At 36.0% G+C, this 17,608-nt stretch overlaps 8 protein-coding genes and 6 pseudogenes across 14 annotated transcripts, besides 1 other annotated feature; 7 read left to right on the forward strand and 7 right to left on the reverse strand.

The window, feature by feature from the left end:
- Window positions 1-425: 425 nt before the first annotated feature.
- TVAGG3_1052510 (uncharacterized protein) lies at window positions 426-788 on the forward strand (the record flags this gene model as incomplete). Its single annotated transcript, XM_051255777.1, has 1 exon — window positions 426-788. One exon carries the CDS (start codon window positions 426-428, stop codon window positions 786-788), a length of 363 nt encoding a protein of 120 aa, XP_051081351.1.
- An 18-nt stretch (window positions 789-806) lies between these two features.
- Window positions 807-1,040, forward strand: TVAGG3_1052520 (serine threonine-protein phosphatase family; the record flags this gene model as incomplete). Its single annotated transcript, XM_051255778.1, has 1 exon — window positions 807-1,040. The coding sequence occupies one exon, from the start codon at window positions 807-809 to the stop codon at window positions 1,038-1,040; it is 234 nt and encodes a 77-aa protein (XP_051081352.1).
- Window positions 1,041-1,348: 308 nt separating this feature from the next.
- Window positions 1,349-1,893, reverse strand: TVAGG3_1052530 (annotated as a pseudogene). The gene has a single exon. A coding segment is annotated over exon 1 (545 nt).
- Window positions 1,894-2,346: 453 nt separating this feature from the next.
- Window positions 2,347-17,608: part of a mobile genetic element that runs on past the window's edge.
- On the reverse strand, window positions 4,273-4,933 carry TVAGG3_1052550 (annotated as a pseudogene). The gene has a single exon. A coding segment is annotated over exon 1 (661 nt).
- Window positions 4,951-5,352, forward strand: TVAGG3_1052560 (uncharacterized protein; the record flags this gene model as incomplete). Its single annotated transcript, XM_051255779.1, has 1 exon — window positions 4,951-5,352. The coding sequence occupies one exon, from the start codon at window positions 4,951-4,953 to the stop codon at window positions 5,350-5,352; it is 402 nt and encodes a 133-aa protein (XP_051081353.1).
- Window positions 5,532-6,116, forward strand: TVAGG3_1052570 (phage tail repeat-like family; the record flags this gene model as incomplete). The annotated part of the gene is made up of 1 exon (XM_051255780.1): window positions 5,532-6,116. One exon carries the CDS (start codon window positions 5,532-5,534, stop codon window positions 6,114-6,116), a length of 585 nt encoding a protein of 194 aa, XP_051081354.1.
- Window positions 8,329-8,583, forward strand: TVAGG3_1052580 (uncharacterized protein; the record flags this gene model as incomplete). Its single annotated transcript, XM_051255781.1, has 1 exon — window positions 8,329-8,583. One exon carries the CDS (start codon window positions 8,329-8,331, stop codon window positions 8,581-8,583), a length of 255 nt encoding a protein of 84 aa, XP_051081355.1.
- Window positions 8,633-9,316, reverse strand: TVAGG3_1052590 (HNH endonuclease family; the record flags this gene model as incomplete). Its single annotated transcript, XM_051255782.1, has 1 exon — window positions 8,633-9,316. One exon carries the CDS (start codon window positions 9,314-9,316, stop codon window positions 8,633-8,635), a length of 684 nt encoding a protein of 227 aa, XP_051081356.1.
- On the reverse strand, window positions 9,654-9,933 carry TVAGG3_1052600 (annotated as a pseudogene). Its single transcript has one exon. A coding segment is annotated over exon 1 (280 nt).
- On the forward strand, window positions 11,745-12,323 carry TVAGG3_1052610 (uncharacterized protein; the record flags this gene model as incomplete). The annotated part of the gene is made up of 1 exon (XM_051255783.1): window positions 11,745-12,323. One exon carries the CDS (start codon window positions 11,745-11,747, stop codon window positions 12,321-12,323), a length of 579 nt encoding a protein of 192 aa, XP_051081357.1.
- TVAGG3_1052620 (uncharacterized protein) lies at window positions 12,352-12,552 on the reverse strand (the record flags this gene model as incomplete). Its single annotated transcript, XM_051255784.1, has 1 exon — window positions 12,352-12,552. One exon carries the CDS (start codon window positions 12,550-12,552, stop codon window positions 12,352-12,354), a length of 201 nt encoding a protein of 66 aa, XP_051081358.1.
- Window positions 13,932-14,379, forward strand: TVAGG3_1052630 (annotated as a pseudogene). The gene has a single exon. A coding segment is annotated over exon 1 (448 nt).
- TVAGG3_1052640 lies at window positions 14,396-14,781 on the reverse strand (annotated as a pseudogene). The gene has a single exon. A coding segment is annotated over exon 1 (386 nt).
- On the reverse strand, window positions 14,849-15,488 carry TVAGG3_1052650 (annotated as a pseudogene). Its single transcript has one exon. A coding segment is annotated over exon 1 (640 nt).

Below are 17,608 nucleotides of genomic sequence, written 5' to 3' on the forward strand. Positions count from 1 at the left end.
TGTTTTCTTTATAGTGGACCCGCCGTTCTATAACACATGGGATTTTCAATACCAAGTAGACTGGACTTTGAGAGACTCTTTAGAAACTTTAGACGTTATACATAACCATCCATGCTTTTACTTTACATCCGATAAAAGTGGTTTAGAAACCGTTATGAGATGGTTAGAGGACATACATGACTATGAGTTTATATATGACAAGATAGAATATGAGAGAGGTCCTATAAACTGGAGAAAGTGTCACAATAAAGAAATTTTATTAGTAAGTAAATGTGGTTTGAAATAGGACTACTTGTTTTAGGTTTTTTCCATTGTGTCATTTATTTATTTGACGTGGCAGAAAAGTACAGAGAATATGAAGATGAACCAATGCCTGCAAATGTTCAGCATATGTACTCGTAAGAGATATTTTTATCTAATATTAAATGGACGCACAGAACTTAGCGAATGCACAGCAACCTGGACAACCAAACCCAGAAAATATTCCAAATGAAGTTAGAATACAAACTGCAATGGCAAACTATGGTCAAGTGCCAACAGATGTACAAATGCAAACTGCCATGTCAAATGACGCTGCGTTAGGTTTGCCACCATGGTATGCAAATATGAGATGGAAAGAGTTTTATACAAACCCTGAAGTGGGATATAAACAACTTTATGCAGATGACGCGAACACAGGAGTTGACCCAGAATATGTTTTCTACCAGAGGAGAAACAGAATGTATGAGCTCCAGTTAAAGAATGCTATGGAACTCAACAGGAAACGTAAGAGACTAGGCGGACATTAGATTTTTACATATAGTAAAATGGGTTTCTTCAGTAAGATAGGAAACTTCTTTCGAAATGTTGGAAGAGGTATATGGAATGGAATAAAATCTGTCGGAAGAGGAGTATGGAACGGTGTCAAAAATATTGGTAAAAGAGTAGGTCAGTTTGTTGGTATTATACCTAAAGACCCTGAACCAGAAGAACAAGCTCCTGTAATACAACAGCCTGAACCTGCACCACAGTCAAGTTGGCAACCACAACCGGTATATTAAAAAGTTATATTTTTATCGTTCGATAGTAGTTGTATATGAAACTAAGTTCTAAGTAAAACGCATGGTATAATGGAATTATTCTTTTTCTTCCATCTGTAGTAAACCATACTTGAAAGTCTGAAATACTTCCACTTGGTGGTTCGTATAACTTTGTAGGTTTTTCGTAAAAGTCATTTGCCAAGCATAAGAAAGAGTTTTGGGCGCCAGAAAATGAAGCATGAACAATAATAGCATCTGGGTCGAAAACATCTTTAAATAAATATGGTTCATCTCTTGCATATCGACTGTAGATATTTGCTAAAGGAGGTTCAACTTTCTGATTTAACATTCTTTGCAAATAATACCATGACATTGCAGTGAATTCTGTATATATTTGTTCGTCTTTATTTGGATTGTCTTCGTAGATTTGAAATGACACTTGTGAATTTTGTTTGTCATATACAATTCTCACATAAAGTGTGCTATCGGTATTCGCATATTCATCAGCATATTTTGCATAACATGAATTTATTTTATCTTCTATATTTTTTAATGCAGCCTGTAGAAAAGATGAGAGGTCAACTTGTATTAGCTCAATTTCTTCCCACATTTTTCGTTGCCCTTCAGATGTATAATCTATATGAACCCTTACAATAAATGGAAAACTTTTATCTTCTACAGACACAAACTTTATTCTTCGAAAGCCAATAGCTTTTGTGACAGATGGGTCTCTTAACCATCTTAATGGGTAGTCAAAACGATAGCCTTCATGCTTTATAGTATCTAAGTCAAACTTTTGACCGACATTAGTAAAAAGTTCATCTAATGGTTTAGTTGTAGCAACTCTAGAATTTTCTTTTTCTATTGGAAGCATATTTTATCTATAATAAAAATGTCAAATGAAACAGCGTCTATGAGAGAAATACAACACAACCGACAACTCATTATGCAAGCTCTAAATAAGAACACAACAAACTTTTCAAACTATTCTAAGATATCTGAAACTTTAAAGGATGGAAACTTAAAACTGACATTAAACCCTATAACAGATGAGTTTCTATTTCAAGACAATAAGAACAATACTGTCTGTATAAATCCAACAAAAGGAACTTTAAACGAGAAACCTATAAATGAACTTCTTTTGAAAGCAGATGTTGACAACAAAGCTGACAAAGAATATGTAGACGATGCAATAGCAAAAGAAGAAGAAAGAGCTAACAATGCTTATGCAACAAAAGAACATACTCATCCTGAACTAGCAGACAAAACATATGTTGACAATAAAATGTCAAGTGAAGTGACAAGAGCTGAAAACGAATATTCTAAAAAGACTCATATACATTATATTAACCAAATACCAAGTCTTAAGGAAACATTAGAGACAAAAGCAAATAAGACTCATACACATTCTATATCTGATATTACAAACTTACAAGAAACCTTAAACAGGAAAAGTGACGTTGGACATACACATACCATTGCAAATATTACAAACTTACAACTAACTTTAAACAGGAAAAGTGACGTTGGACATACACATACCATTGCAAATATTACAAACTTACAAGAAACCTTAAATAGGAAAAGTGCCGTGGACATACACATTCTATATCTGATATTACAAACTTACAAGAAACCTTAAACAGGAAAAGTGACGTTGGACATACACATACCATTGCAAATATTACAAACTTACAACTAACTTTAAACAGGAAAAGTGACGTTGGACATACACATACCATTGCAAATATTACAAACTTACAAGAAACCTTAAATAGGAAAAGTGCCGTTGGACATACACATTCTATATCTGATATTACAAACTTACAAGAAACCTTAAACAGGAAAAGTGACGTTGGACATACACATACATCTTCTGAAATAACAGACTTAAACGTTAGCCTTGAAAATAAAGCAGATAAAACATATGTCAATGAAATATACCAAAGTTTGATAGGAACAAAAAATATTGAAACTATTGTTGGTGACTTTTCTGTCAATGAAGAAAATAAATATTTTAGATGGCAGTTGGTACAGTCCTTAAAAAATGGTACACGGTATAAACTCATTCCGAAAAATAACAATGAAATGTATGTAAACTATAAAAAGAATGATGGTACACAAGTTAAAGTTCCATTAGACAACAACTGCTACTTAAACTTATATGGAGACGAACAAAAGAAATATTTAAGAGTTTATGAAATGGTGGATATGATATTACCTGACCCAGCTCCGGCACCACATTATTATGACTATGGAGATGACGACAGAACACCACATGTAGATGAACAAAAGCTAACATTATATTTAGATTATTATAGATATAAAAGATATAATGCAATAGAAAAAACGAGAATAGTATATTATTATACAGATGACAGAAATAAATATTATAGTCAAGACTTTACTTACCCTGAAAACATAAGATTATATTATAAAAAATATTCTGACACAAACCAGAAGAAACCTGAAATAGTTGCACTATATTTTAAGTTCAAAAGAGACAATCCTATAATATCTCATATGTTTGATTTAATGAACCCAGTAGGTTCTATTTATACATCTATGGATGCAAGAGGTCCTCAAGTAATGTTAGGTGTTGGTGCATGGGAACAAATAGTCGACAGGTTTTTGTATTGTGCAAACTCTTCAAAGGAAACATGTGGAAGTAAAACGATTTCAGGTGAAAATTTACCTGCACACAGTCACTACATAGATTTAAGTACATCTCAAGCAGGTTGGCATAGTCATAGATATTGGGATTGGTCAGGAATGACAAAAGGTAAAGGATATGATGTTAAAGAGGACGTTAAGTTTGCTATAAATTGTTACTGGAATAACACGCAGGGAGAAGGAAACCATACACATTTCGTTTCAGGATATACGCAAACAACGGGACAAAGTAAAGAATACATGCCACCTTACATGACAGTTTACGCATGGTATAGAATTGCTTAGTCGTCATTTTCAACTTCTTTAGCATATTCGTCAGGAGTTGTCTTATATTTGTTAGGAACTGTCTTTGAAAGTATACCACCTTGAACTTTGACAAGTTTGAAACGAGGTCTGACAATAGTAGTTTTATCTTCTGCTTGCAGTGTGTACATTTTGCCATGTTTGCCTAAAACTTCATAATATTCTCTTGTATACTTTCTTCTATTTTTACGAACACGAATGTGAGTACCTGTCGGGTTCCCATTGTTGTCATAGTCAATAGTATTTTCTTATGGGTCGCGTTTAGGTATTTCTATTTTTACTTTGTCACCTTTCTGAAGTTTGAATCCCGGCATTCTTTCTTGTTTGTCTCTTTTGACTAAATTATTAAATATATAGTCTTTCTCTAAGTCAGGGTTGTTTTTCATTTCTTCGGGGGAGTGGTTTCCCAAACCTTTTTGTTTACGGTTATTGTAAATATTTAAAACTTGTCTCATCTTTGCCATGGAGAAGTGTCTATATTTGTCGTCATATGACATTTCATTTGCTTCACCACCTTGTGGTTGGTTTAAGTCTCTTAACATTTTTATACAACCGTCAATGACACCAAGAGCAGAATGGTTTTGGTCGACAATGAAATATTGGTTTACATTTTTTGAACGCAGATAGTTTTTTACATCATCTGATTTGAAAGAACTTTCACAGTCAGATGTCAGTTTTGTTGGATGGTATTTGTCAACGAATATTGTCAAAGCTGCTAAGATATCTAAAATAGCTTTGGACTGTAATGGTATGGCTTCACAGTATCTTGTGTTTTGACCAACAAATATTAACCAGTATGGAGGTCCATCTGTTCTAACTCTCGGAATGTTTTCCAAGATATCCATAAACCAAGCATTTGGTGTTGAACTAAAGATTTTTATCATGAGTGCTTTCTTTGTTGCCTTAGAAACATACGGGTCCTTGTTTGGATTCGTCATTTTTTAACCCATAAGAAATGGGTTTATTTGGCGCATTAGCAGGAGTCGCATCTAGATTTTTACCCACAGTGGGAACAATAGCCAGAGGTGTATTTGGAGTTGGAAGGAAGATTTTGAGTACATTAGGTATACTTAAAGAGAAAGCACAACCTATTATACAAACTGTACAGAAAGGTTGGGATGTAGCACGAGATGCAACAAATCTTATTCCAAATCCTGAAACAAGAGGAAAAGTTCAAGGATGGATGGACAATGTAGGAAGACAAGCAGGAAACTATTATAACAAAGCAAATGACTACTATAACCAAGCAGGACACTATATGGACCAAGGTGAAAGATTCTTTAACAGAGGATATAACCATGCACAACAGTGGGTAAACAATAACCAACCTCAACCGCCTCAAACGTGGAGAATGTAAAGTTTTTTATTGAGATGAAATGAACAATGCAGCTTTAAACAGAATAAGTCATGGAAGACCACCTTTTACACCACGTGTTTGTAAAGTTCTTCCTATACCTCAAGAAGTTTTAGACCGACTTAAAAAACCTAAACAACCAGTTGAAAACAAACCAAATTAAATTTTTTTATTGAGATGAAATGACCGAAGAAGTTGAAACGGTAGATTTGACACCGCAAACAAAAAGTTCAGAACCATTGTCAAAACCCGTCAAAGAACTTACAGATGAAGAGAAAAATTCAATAATAGAAAGTGCCAGGTCTGGAAATACAAACCCTAACTATAAAGTCACTTTTCATAGAAATGGAACGGCTAGTATCTCAAAAAAAAAACAGACCCTTACAAATAAAATATTGAAGTCTGAAGGAGCTTTCGAGACAACAGATGGAAAAGTTTACTTCACTGACCAACAGTTCATTATAGAACATCTCATTGACTTAGAGTCGAAATATTCTAAACTTTACAACAAACACAAAAAGTTGAAAGGAAAACAAAAACAAATGGCATATGATATTTATGAAGATGTTGACGACACAACTGTTCCTGCAAGTGAAGTAAAGTCAGAGGAACCGAAAAGTGACGAAAAACCGATAGAAGAAGAAAAACCAAAAACTGAAGATAAACCAAAACCAAAGTTTAGTTTCCAAACTAAACCAAGTCAACCTTCATTAGCTGGTATGGGTTGGCGTCAAAGACTTATGGCAGCAGGCGGTTATGTAAAGTAAAGAAAAAAATATTTTTTTATTTTTATAAAAATGCCCCCATATAGAATGGATAGAAAGTCTGCTAGAATAAAAGCAGAGTTACAAAGATATGGTTGGAGAGTTTCGAAGAATTTTAAATATAGGAAGGGAAGACCCATAAAAGTCTATGACAAATTGTCTGGTCTTCGCTACGAAATGGATTTGGAAACAGCACGTGCCAATTATCCAAACAGACTAGAGAGGTTAGAAGAAGAACGTCTTATGGACATGCCTTTCGATGTTAGTGAACCTCAAGTTGAAGGACACGACGGCTTTGCCAGATTCTACTGGAAACATGACGAACAATTGCATCCTTTGAGAAGGAAAAAAGGAAAAGGTGAAGACGCACATGCTCCCATGGAAAGAACAAGATATGCATATGAAAAGTATCGTGAAGTTAGAAGTCAAATTACATCTGGTCGAACCTTTACAGTAAACTTTGACGAAGGAAAGAACAAAGAAGGCTTCATGGGAGTACTTGCTGCATAAGACGGAAATAAGAAAGGACACAATCTCAGATTGACCATAACAGATTTGGATGGTCACATTTACTATGCACATGGCAATGAACAAACAGCCGCAAAACTTCTTGACGCTTTCAAGACTACAAAGAGAGAACAAATGGTTGACTCCGACTCAGACATTTTGAATGCAATTGAAGGAATTGCAAGTGTCAAGTTCGAATGGTACCAACCTAACCCTCAAGCAGTCAGACAACATGCTGGATACTTCCCGTTCATAAATAAGTCTGACATTGACTTGACAAGGTATGGAATTTACAATTCAATTGAAACAATTGTCAACGAACCTTGCATTCTTACATGTCTCAGGAACTCTGGTCTTGTTACAGATGAGAAGATGAAGTATCTTGAGTCATGTGTGAAGACAAGGTACATTCTCAGAGGTCAATTGGCAAAAATTGCACCGTTGGCAAATGTCAATATCCGAGTCAACATTCCGACTGAGAAAGGTTCTTCACATGACGACTATGTTGTTGAGTTCAAATTGCCATGGTTGAAGATTGTAATTGTCCACAACCACTTCATGTTGAACGAAAGTCTTACAAACCCATTCTTTGGTAAAAGTAAGTGCAACATTGTCAGAGCTGTAAACATTCTTTTCGAGAAAGGTTTGTTGGAACCAATTCCAGATGACAAGCTGACAGAAACTTTTGTACCAAAAGACGAAACAACCTTTTCATTGTTAGCAAAACCAAAAGTTGTTCCAGACAAAGTTCTAGTACAAAAGAAGTACACAGTTCCACAAGGAGTTGGTTTGTTCGGATACCAACCTGAACCAGAAGAACTTCCAATGAGGTTGCAAGAACTTCAAGATGCTATAAACAAACTTCCATTGAGACATCCAATTGACGTCAAATTGTATTGGAGAGCATCTGAGTTAGGTCAGAAGGTTTTATATGAAACAGGTTGCTTCGACGATGTTTATGAGATAACAGGAGAAGTTTCTCAGAAGATAAGAGACCCACTTGAATTTCCACAAACTGGACCAATTGGTTGCGACAAGTTCGACTCAGATGAAAAGATATACTATGTCGACCTTAACGCTGCATACATGAGGTTTGTCCAATATATTCCGACTGGAATTCCAAACGAAGATGGTGAGTTCCCGGGAAGGAACTATACAGTTGGAAAAGTCATACAACAACTGTATGATATTAGGAAAGCTTCAAACCCCAAACTTGCAATGACACTCAAATTGCTTATGAATTCGACATGGGGATATTCCATTAAGAAACCTCAAGAGATGAAGAGTAAACATTATGAGAAGGTCGACAACTTTGTTGAAAGGTTTTTCCCTTTTGTTTTGAAGTACGAATTCACTCAAGGTCAAAGTGGCTTAGTAACCACATTAAAACCTATTGTCGAACATTGGTCTTACCCTCAGTTCGCAAAAGCAGTCCTTGACGAGTACAACAAATTCTTCTCCGAAGTCAAATCAAAAGTCAAGGTTTACTATGAGAACATTGACGCACTCATGACGAACGAAGAAGGATACAACAAACTCATTGAAATGGGAATGGTCGGTGAAAAGATGGGTCAATTCAAATTGGACAAAATTTTCACCGAAGTTCATGTCCTCTCTAAGCGTAAGTACTGGGGTGTTAAAGAAGATGGTGAAATAGTTAAACATTGCATGAAGTAAAAACGTTTTTCAAAAAAGTGACATTTTTTTAATGGCGTACATCCCTGAGCGCTTCGTCCAGTTCAACCAAATGTTGGTCTCGGACCCAGGCAAGAGATATTCCAGGCTCGAACTCAACCGTCTCTTCAAAGAATGGATTGAAGACTACAGAGGAGACGAGTGGTTGACAATTGAATTTGCTCGGGCTTGGAATTGCTACAGAAGGGTCTTAGACGTGGACCCAAGACTCACGTACAGAGGTTGGGATGTGGTTTACATTCCAAAATTGGTACAATACCAAAAATAAAAACTTAAATTTACTTGGGGTTTCCCCCTAAAATAATTTTTTTTTACTCTTAGAACCACTCGAGGTTCTCCTTACGGTTGTTGAGCTTGTCACCGTCAATGTGTCTGACCTTCGTCTTCTTGTCTGGATTTGGAACCCATTGAATTGCGACAAGCTTGCCCATGGAGATTGAACCGCGATTCCGAAGGTTAAGGTTCAAGTGTCCCAAGTTGTTGAGGACTGGGGTAAGAACCTTGCCTGTCTCCTTGTTGCGGATTTGGTATGGGTAGGGTTGGGAAATTTCGTAAGCGTCATCGGCAACAAGGGTTGCCCAAACTTCCTCTTCTTCGTGTTTCTCTTCTTCCTCTTCTTCCTCTTCTTCCTCGACAATTCCTTCTTCAATTTGGTACTCACGAAGTACGGTGTTGCATGCTCTGTCCTTTCCGAGTACCTTCCAGATGGCGTCTATCTCTTCGAAGAAACGGTAGATGAGTCTGGCAAGGTCTCGGTTCTCTCTCTCGTAATTGCGCAACGATTCTGAGAAATCGTTCAGGACTTTCTCATTGGAAGCTTGGTTCATGAGGAACTCACCTTTAAGTTCCTTCATCTCTGTCATAAGACTACTTTGGAGAGTCTTAATGGTGTTTGTCAGATGAGCTTTCAAATTCATAATTTGAAGTTGAACTGGGCGCTTGTCTGGCAACCTTGAAAGGACATCTTCCATTGAGTTTGGCTTCGGTGCTTGTTCGGACATCGAAAAAATGAAGTGGTTTGAGAATGACGGTTTTACTTCAAAAAGCTGGTTATGACAGTTAAGTCATACAACAAGTTTAAAATCATATCTTGCTCTTCTTCTGAACGTTTGTTGTCTCTTCCGATAAAAGTTTCGAACATGAGAACCAAAAAACGTTTTTTGAGGAACCGAAAGAGTTCAGGCAAATTTTCATATTCTGGATATGTTGGGAGCAGTTCAAAACATCTAAGCTGACTTTCGGACAAAATTGGGACAATGTCAACAAATTCATCTTTGGTCGGACTGCTTGAAGGTAAGTCCCTTACATGTAAGTAGCTTTGGTAAAGTCTTCTCATTTCTGCTAACTTTTGGAGTATAGCTTCGTAGTTTAGAAGTTTCAATTTTAATTGTCTTATTCCACTCTTTACTTCTAAACGGTAAGTATCCATGAGGTCAAGAGTAGCTTTGGTAGCTTTAAGTGGAGCTATCTCTTCTTTGACTTGTGCAATTTTGGTTGCAATTGTGGTTTGAGCTCCTTCAAGTTCGCCGTCTATGTCGTTCTCAACGCCTTCAACCATGGCTTGAAACTCTTCATCGGTCCATTGAGATTGGTGTGGGACGAATTTAACTTGCTTCATTCAAAAAATGAAAAAAATGTTTTTACTCTAAACGTGCCATGTATATGGCTATAAGTGCTTTGTTATATGACTTCTTCTTCACACGAGTCTCTGGTAACTTGAGAGTTCTTGTTGGAGTTGGGTCTGGAATTTCAATTCTCTCTCGAGCGCGCATTCCCCACTGTCTTTCTTGCCACCATAAACTGTGTATTGACCAAACTTGCATTTGCAGGAAGACCGGTCACTACAAGGTTCACAGTTGACATATGTGTACTCATACCGGGTGAGTACGAGTGTGAGTAAAAACATAAAAAAAGTGAGTTAAAAATGAGATGTTTACTGAACTGGCTGAATGTCGCCTTCACAGGTTATGTAGAACGGCTGACCAGAGAAGTGAAGAAGACCCTTGAGAATTTGGTTCATTCTTGGGAAAGGGTTCTCTCTGTTTGGAAGTAGTATCCAAGGACGCTTGGCAAAGAACTTTATAATGGCTTCCTTCTTTGCTTGCTTTATGTCGTCGAAAGGAGTGCCTTCTGGTACCTCAATTGGAATTCCAGTCGAAATCTCGAGATTCAAGGCAGCCCTTCCCTTTATCCAACCGTTAACAAGCTTGCCTTTTACATTCTGCCTGAGGAAGTCTTTAACAAGCTCGTTAATTTCAATTAGGTAAATTACCTCGTCGGTAGGTTCGACCTCGACCATTGCTACTGTCAGTAAAAGTACTGTTACTGTCAGTAAAAGTACTGCTACTGTCAGAAAAAGTACTGCTACTGTCAGTAAAAGTACTTCTTCTGTCAGAAAAAGTACTGCTACTGTCAGTAAAAAGGAAAATTTGAGAGGGTTTTCGACGATAAAGTACTGCTACTGTCAGTAAAAGTACTGCTACTGTCAGTAAAAGTACTTCTTCTGTCAGAAAAAGTACTGCTACTGTCAGTAAAAAGGAAAATTTGAGAGGGTTTTCGACGATAAAGTACTGCTACTGTCAGTAAAAGTACTGCTACTGTCAGTAAAAGTACTGCTACTGTCAGAAAAAGTACTGCTACTGTCAGAAAAAGTACTTCTACTGTCAGAAAAAGTACTGCTACTGTCAGTAAAAAGGAAAATTTGAGAGGGTTTTCGACGATAAAGTACTGCTACTGTCAGTAAATGTATTGCTACTGTCAGTAAAAGTACTGCTACTGTCAGTAACAAGGAAAATTTGAGAGGGTTTTCGACGATAAAGTACTGCTACTGTCAGTAAATGTATTGCTACTGTCAGTAAAAGTACTGCTACTGTCAGTAACAAGGAAAATTTGAGAGGGTTTTCGACGATAAAGTACTGCTACTGTCAGTAAAAGTACTGCTACTGTCAGAAAAAGTACTGCTACTGTCAGAAAAAAGGAAATTTTGAGAGGGTTTTCGACGATAAAGTACTGCTACTGTCAGAAAAAGTACTGCTACTGTCAGTAAAAAGGAAAATTTGAGAGGGTTTTCGACGATAAAGTACTGCTACTGTCAGTAAATGTACTGCTACTGTCAGCAAAAGTACTGCTACTGTCAGAAAAAGTACTTCTACTGTCAGAAAAAGTACTGCTACTGTCAGTAAAAAGGAAAATTTGAGAGGGTTTTCGACGATAAAGTACTGCTACTGTCAGAAAAAGTACTTCTACTGTCAGAAAAAGTACTGCTACTGTCAGTAAAAAGGAAAATTTGAGAGGGTTTTCGACGATAAAGTACTGCTACTGTCAGTAAAAGTACTGCTACTGTCAGAAAAAGTACTGCTACTGTCAGTAAAAGTACTACTAGTAGCAGAGATTTTTATCGTTGTGGTCCGACGGTTAAGCCACAAACGGATGACTGACGTCCCACCAACCGAGTCCATTCCCAAACCAGAGGAACCTAAAGAACCACAACAGTCTCCTCAGCAACCTCAGTTCCAGCAAGTACCTCCGAATTACTACCAATTTCCACCTCAAGGTTACTACCCACCACAAGGCTTCCCGAACTACCCTCCTCAGCCTATGCCTTACTTCCCCAACCCTTGGTTGTTCCAGCAAGCTCCACCCCAGCAATTCCAATTCCAATCTCAATCGAAGAGAGACCAAGACTTCGAAGAAGGTCTGAACCGCTTACGCAAAGAGTATGCTACAGCTCCAATGGAAGACGACAGGCTTTCAGTCTCTTCCCTCAAATCGACCGATTCGACTCGTACCACAGATTCGGTCAAAGACAGAGACGACTACCTCAAGCAGTCTGAGAGACTCTTCATCTTACAGCCATTTACAGTTGGAGCTCTCAAGAACATGCGCAATTACGAAGGTCAGACACAAGCTGGAGACCGCAAAACAGACGTACTCGCAAGAGCCGTCCAGCTCGTCAAAACAAAGACGGAGATAGTCGACTTCATACTTGCAGCTTGCCCTTACAAGTAAAAAAATAAACAATTACGAATTAAACTTTTTACTCTTTCTTTTCTGAGTTGTTTAGAGCTGGTTTCTCTTGTAGAAACCTTTCGTACTCTTCCATGGTCATGTAATTGCGAATTTGGTACGCAATTCCAGGTTCGTTGTTTTTGAACCTGATGTATGTAACGCTTCCATCCTCCTCAGGGAAGTAAGCTGCTAACATCTGACCAAGTTTTCTCGGTGACTCGGAGCTCATAAAAATGTCACTTTTTAAACGTTAAGTTTTTAGTCTTAATTTACCCTTTGTTTGTCAAGATAGTATTGGAGTGCAATTTCTCCAAATTCTCTGTGTCGGAGTTCTTCAGCATTTTCCAAGGTGTACCTGGAGAACTCAAAGAAGTTGTCAAGAAGATACTGCCATGCTGCTCTTCTGAGTTCGTCGGTATTTTGGAAGTGTTGCACCTTCGAGTCTTCGGACATGAAAAAAATGACACTTTTTCTATTAAACCGTTTTGGCGTTTCTCATGAGTGAGTATAGTTCTGCCGAACCATTGGAAGAGAAGAAGTACTCTTGCTGGCAAAAGACAAAAATAGTTGCCTTAGTTGTCATTGCAATTGTACTCGTAATTGAATTCATTGTACTTCTCTTCACGTACATAAAACTCAGCAATGGTATTTGCTTCGCGAAGAGATATCCTTACTAAGACTAAACACTTACATTTTTCAAGCTTGACTTTTTACAATTTGAACTTTGTTTGCGTAGATATGAATTCTGAAAAGAAGTATGAGGGTCTTGTATGACTTTGTACTTCTCCCATAGTTCAATGTCTGTCAAACTTACCTGCCATGGACTCTTTCATAAGTTCCATGAAATCGTCTTCGGACAATCCGGGAAAAAGTATTATGTCAGTAAGTATTCTTTTAACATCCTTACTTAAACTCTTTGCTGTCTGTACACAAATGACAACTGAGATGTTAAAGTGTCTGAGCTTCTTAAGAATTCGACACATATCTTGTTCTCTGTTTTTAACAAGGATGAGAAGCAAAGTCATCTAAGATAAGAAAGACATCTATGAGGGTAAGTCTTCCAATCGTAAGATTGCAATTTCTTCGAAATGTATTTCTATCTCTTTCTGTTTGTTTCTGAGTGTTTCTTCTCTAATATTCTCTGCATTTCCTCATTTAGGGCTTTAAACTTCGAATTTATATACTCATTTATAGCATTATACTTCAAAACCCTTCTTTGGTACTTCTTTATCCAATCTAACAACTCAGTATCCTTTATACATACTAACTTAGACTTCTTTATAATATCTTTAAACGAATTGACGGTTTGGTCAAATTGACCAGAAGTCGAACAAATTACTACTAACTCATAGAATGGGTTCTTCTCATCTAGTTCTTGTTGTTGTGCAGCCATTTTAAGATAAGTGAAAGTCTTACCCGACCCAGGTGGTGCAATTAGACCTGTTATACCATTCTGAGCAAATAAGAACTTTTCTTGTATAGGTTTTATCTGAGCATTTTCTAATTTCTTCTTGTTCTTCTTCAAAACATTCTCAAATTTCTTGTCAATGTCAGCAAACTTTTTTCTAACATATTTTTAGAAAAATTAAAATTTTTATCTTTTAGAAAATGTCTAGCGATTTCGCTATCTATATTCGAGACAAACTTTTTGACAGCAAAACATCTGTCGACCATAAAATCTTACATAGTGTAAACAAGAAAGGTGAATTTGTTCTAAAATTCTGTTTCTGGGAATATGACAAGAACCATAAAACATTACAAAGAGCAGTCTTAAAATTGTCATGACAGACTTGTTGACAGAGATGACACCGATTGGAAAGATGAAGTCCAACAAAAGTTCTTAGAATGCAAAGAAGACACATGCGCTGTTCTTGAAGATGAAATAGAAAACAGAATAGATGAGCTATTAAAGGACAAAGAACTTTTACATAAATATGGTTCGGAGAAATTTGACATAACTCCACCAGAAAAGAAGAAGAGAGAAAAGAAAGAGAAAAAAGTAGAAGAGAAGAAAGAACCTGAACCAGTTCCAGAGAAAAAGAAATTTGACATGTAAAAATAAAATTTTATTTTTAGAACATTTCTGGGTCAATGTCAATGTTCTCTTCCTCTTTAGGAGTAAAACTGGCTTAGACTCTAAAATTTTTTCCCAATTTACCTTGAACTTCTACAACTTTAGACTCATAATATTCATAGTCGTCTGTCTTCTTTGGTTCATAAGTATAACAAGTTTGTATGCTTTGCCTTCTTTAAGGTTTGAGAACCTTCTGTCAAAATTTTCTTTGACTGTCAACATACCGTCAATGTATAAGTCTTCAAAAGTTGCACCACTTTTTCTAACAACAGCAAACTTAACTGGTGCAATGTTCCAAATTTTGTCAAATGTAGACTTTTCAAAATTGTAGAAGTAACCATTCAAATATGCGAATGGAGCTAACTTATCTTTGACTTCTGTCATGCACTTATTTACTGAGATGAATTTTGCCATCTTTTTCTATCGGATAAAAAAATATTTTTTTTAAAATTTACTCAGAAAAAATTTTCTTTGTATATACACCATTCTGAACATCTAAAAGACTTTTGACATTTGCCAAGAATGTACGTTTAGAAGCTGCCATATAACCATACTCTTGACAATATTGTTTATATTCATCATATAAAGACTTTTCATCTAATGACACAAAGTCAGTTTCATCTACGAACAGTTCATATACACTCTTGTTTGCTTCTAACAATGTTTGTCTCTCTTCGGTATGTGAAATTTGTCTTGGATTGAACTTTGAAATATCTAATGTCATAAAGTATGAAAACAAATAGTTGTAAAACTCAGGTGTCAAATATTCTGACAAAGCGTCAAAATATTCTGTATCTTGCATATGAGAATCTGACGTTCTGACAACTACATATCTTCTGTCAGAACTTTCTAACTTCATCGGAACAGCATTGTTGTTTGAAACCATAATGAAGTTTGCAACATTCTCACAAACTCTTGAGTCTTTATACTTTCTTTCAACAACTCCAACTTTATCTGTTATAAGACTCTTCAAAGCATCTGAGTTTAAAACTTTTGTTGTATCTATACTTTGGAAGTTCATTGCAAACTATAAGTTTCATATTCTCAATTGAAGAGTTAAATTTACCGCAGATGTTTTCTAAGTTTGTCATATTAGGGTTCGAATAACCTTCTAAACAGTTTGCATAAGATATCTGTAAAGAATGTGTTCTTACCTGTTCCTTGTTTTCCAATTATAATGAGAGCAGTTTCATTTTTAGCACTTGGATGTTGTAAGATGTTTGCAAACCAACATAAGATATACTCATAGACTCTTTCGTTTCCATTGCATATAATTTCTTTGACATGGTCTAACCAAGCTTCTATAATACTGTGTTTCCATTCTACTTGTTCGTATTTATATCCAGTGAAGATAGAATAGAAGTTTGGAGAAGGTGTATAGAACTTTATACCTCGAACTGAAAAATCTTCTAACTTGACAATAAGATATCCCAAGCATCTAATCTTCATTCCAACTTGTACAACTTTTTATTTTCTTAAGTTTCTGTCTACATTCTTGTTCAGACACTATTGTTGCTCTTGGTTTGTTAAAGACAACATCCCATTCTTTCATGACATAACATTCTGGGGCAGAGTCAACATAAATGACTAAACGTTTCAAATTCTCGACTGCTTTGTTATAGTCTCTAAATGGACACATATTTCTGAATGCTTGGAAGTCATAAAAATCTGAAACATCTATTCTGTACATTTTTATAAAAATAAAAAAAATATTATTTTTTTATTCTTGACTTTGTTGTTGCATTTGTTGCATTTGTTGTTCTTGAGCTATTTGTTGTTGAAGTTGTTCTTGTAATACAATACTTTCACAACAGTTGCATCTTCCAATTCGAAACTTTCTGCCGTCATTGACAAATACATAGGACATAAAAGTTTTACAGGAACAAAGTTTGCGTCAACTAATGTCAACGTTATACTTGCCAAAGTGTTTGAGTTCACTAAGGTTGAAAATTCTGCATTCGAATGAACAATAGGCAAACCAGCAGAGAAAGTATTGTTTATACGCATAAAGTATCTTTTGGTCATAATAGTTTCTGTCGACATTCGAATAACACTTTGAACCTAAGTTTGAAACAATATATAAATTGGTGTGCTTAATGTCAATGGAATAGACATTCCTTGTATGACACCTTTTCCTGTTATAGGAAACTGTTGGTAGTAAAAACCAGAAATAAGTTTTGTATTATAGCTCATATCGTTTTATAGTAAACTCATTCGGACATCCAAACATAATGAAACCTGCTCTAGTTGCAGCACATATTACAACCCGTACTTAAAGTATTAAATAAGTCAACAAAACCTGTTGGTGGTATATCTGAGTAAGTATCTTCAAAGGAGTATTTTTTACCATTCACAACAATAAAGTCTTCTGGTGTCAAAAGAGCAAACAGGCTTTAGTCGTCATTGTGTTTAAGGTTAGTTTAACAATATCGTCCTTGAGGACTTTGTAAGTTTGTTGTTATAGAATTATATGACTCGGGGTTTTTAGTCGTAATAGTATAAACCATTATGTCTTCTGCCATTTACTTAGCAAATAAATAAATTTTAATGAAATGTTGTGGTCGTCAAATATTTTTATAACGTCTGGGAAACTATATTTTAAGTTCAACGTTTCACCTCCTTTCATAACGTATATCTTGTCAATGACATTATATGAAACACCACAGTAACCAATGTCGGGCTCTATTTCTTTGATGTTTATATCGTCTGCCTCTGTCAAAAGTTTCAATAGTTCTTTCAAAACTTCATGAGGTGCAATGACAATATGAGTTCACTTTTTACAGGGTTGTGTTCGACCAAGTTTAACATTATACTTAAAGCTTGACAAATCTTCTCCTGAGTTTGAAGTTTTGCTTTCAGTTGTTGTAGTCGTTTCGAATATATGCAACAGAACTTAAGTCTCTGTTAACTTCAGGATATGTTGGTTCTTTTACAGGAACAATTGTATACCATCTTCGTCTTCGTATGGTTTCCCCACTTCAACATCTCTGTCTTTGACATTGACAATAACACTTTGACTGTTTGTTTGAGTTGGTGAATTTAACTTCACATCTGCCACCGCCATTAAACCTTTTGAAACACTTACGCTTCTATTTTTCGGAAATGACATTTTACTTAGAATAAAAAGATGGACGTATTCGGATATCTTATTGAATTGAAGCAGAACAAAGTTTATACTCACAAACAATACAAATACATGACAGAATAGTTC

Source organism: Trichomonas vaginalis, chromosome I, assembly GCF_026262505.1.
Source record: "Trichomonas vaginalis G3 chromosome I, whole genome shotgun sequence".
Taxonomy (NCBI): domain Eukaryota; phylum Parabasalia; order Trichomonadida; family Trichomonadidae; genus Trichomonas; species Trichomonas vaginalis.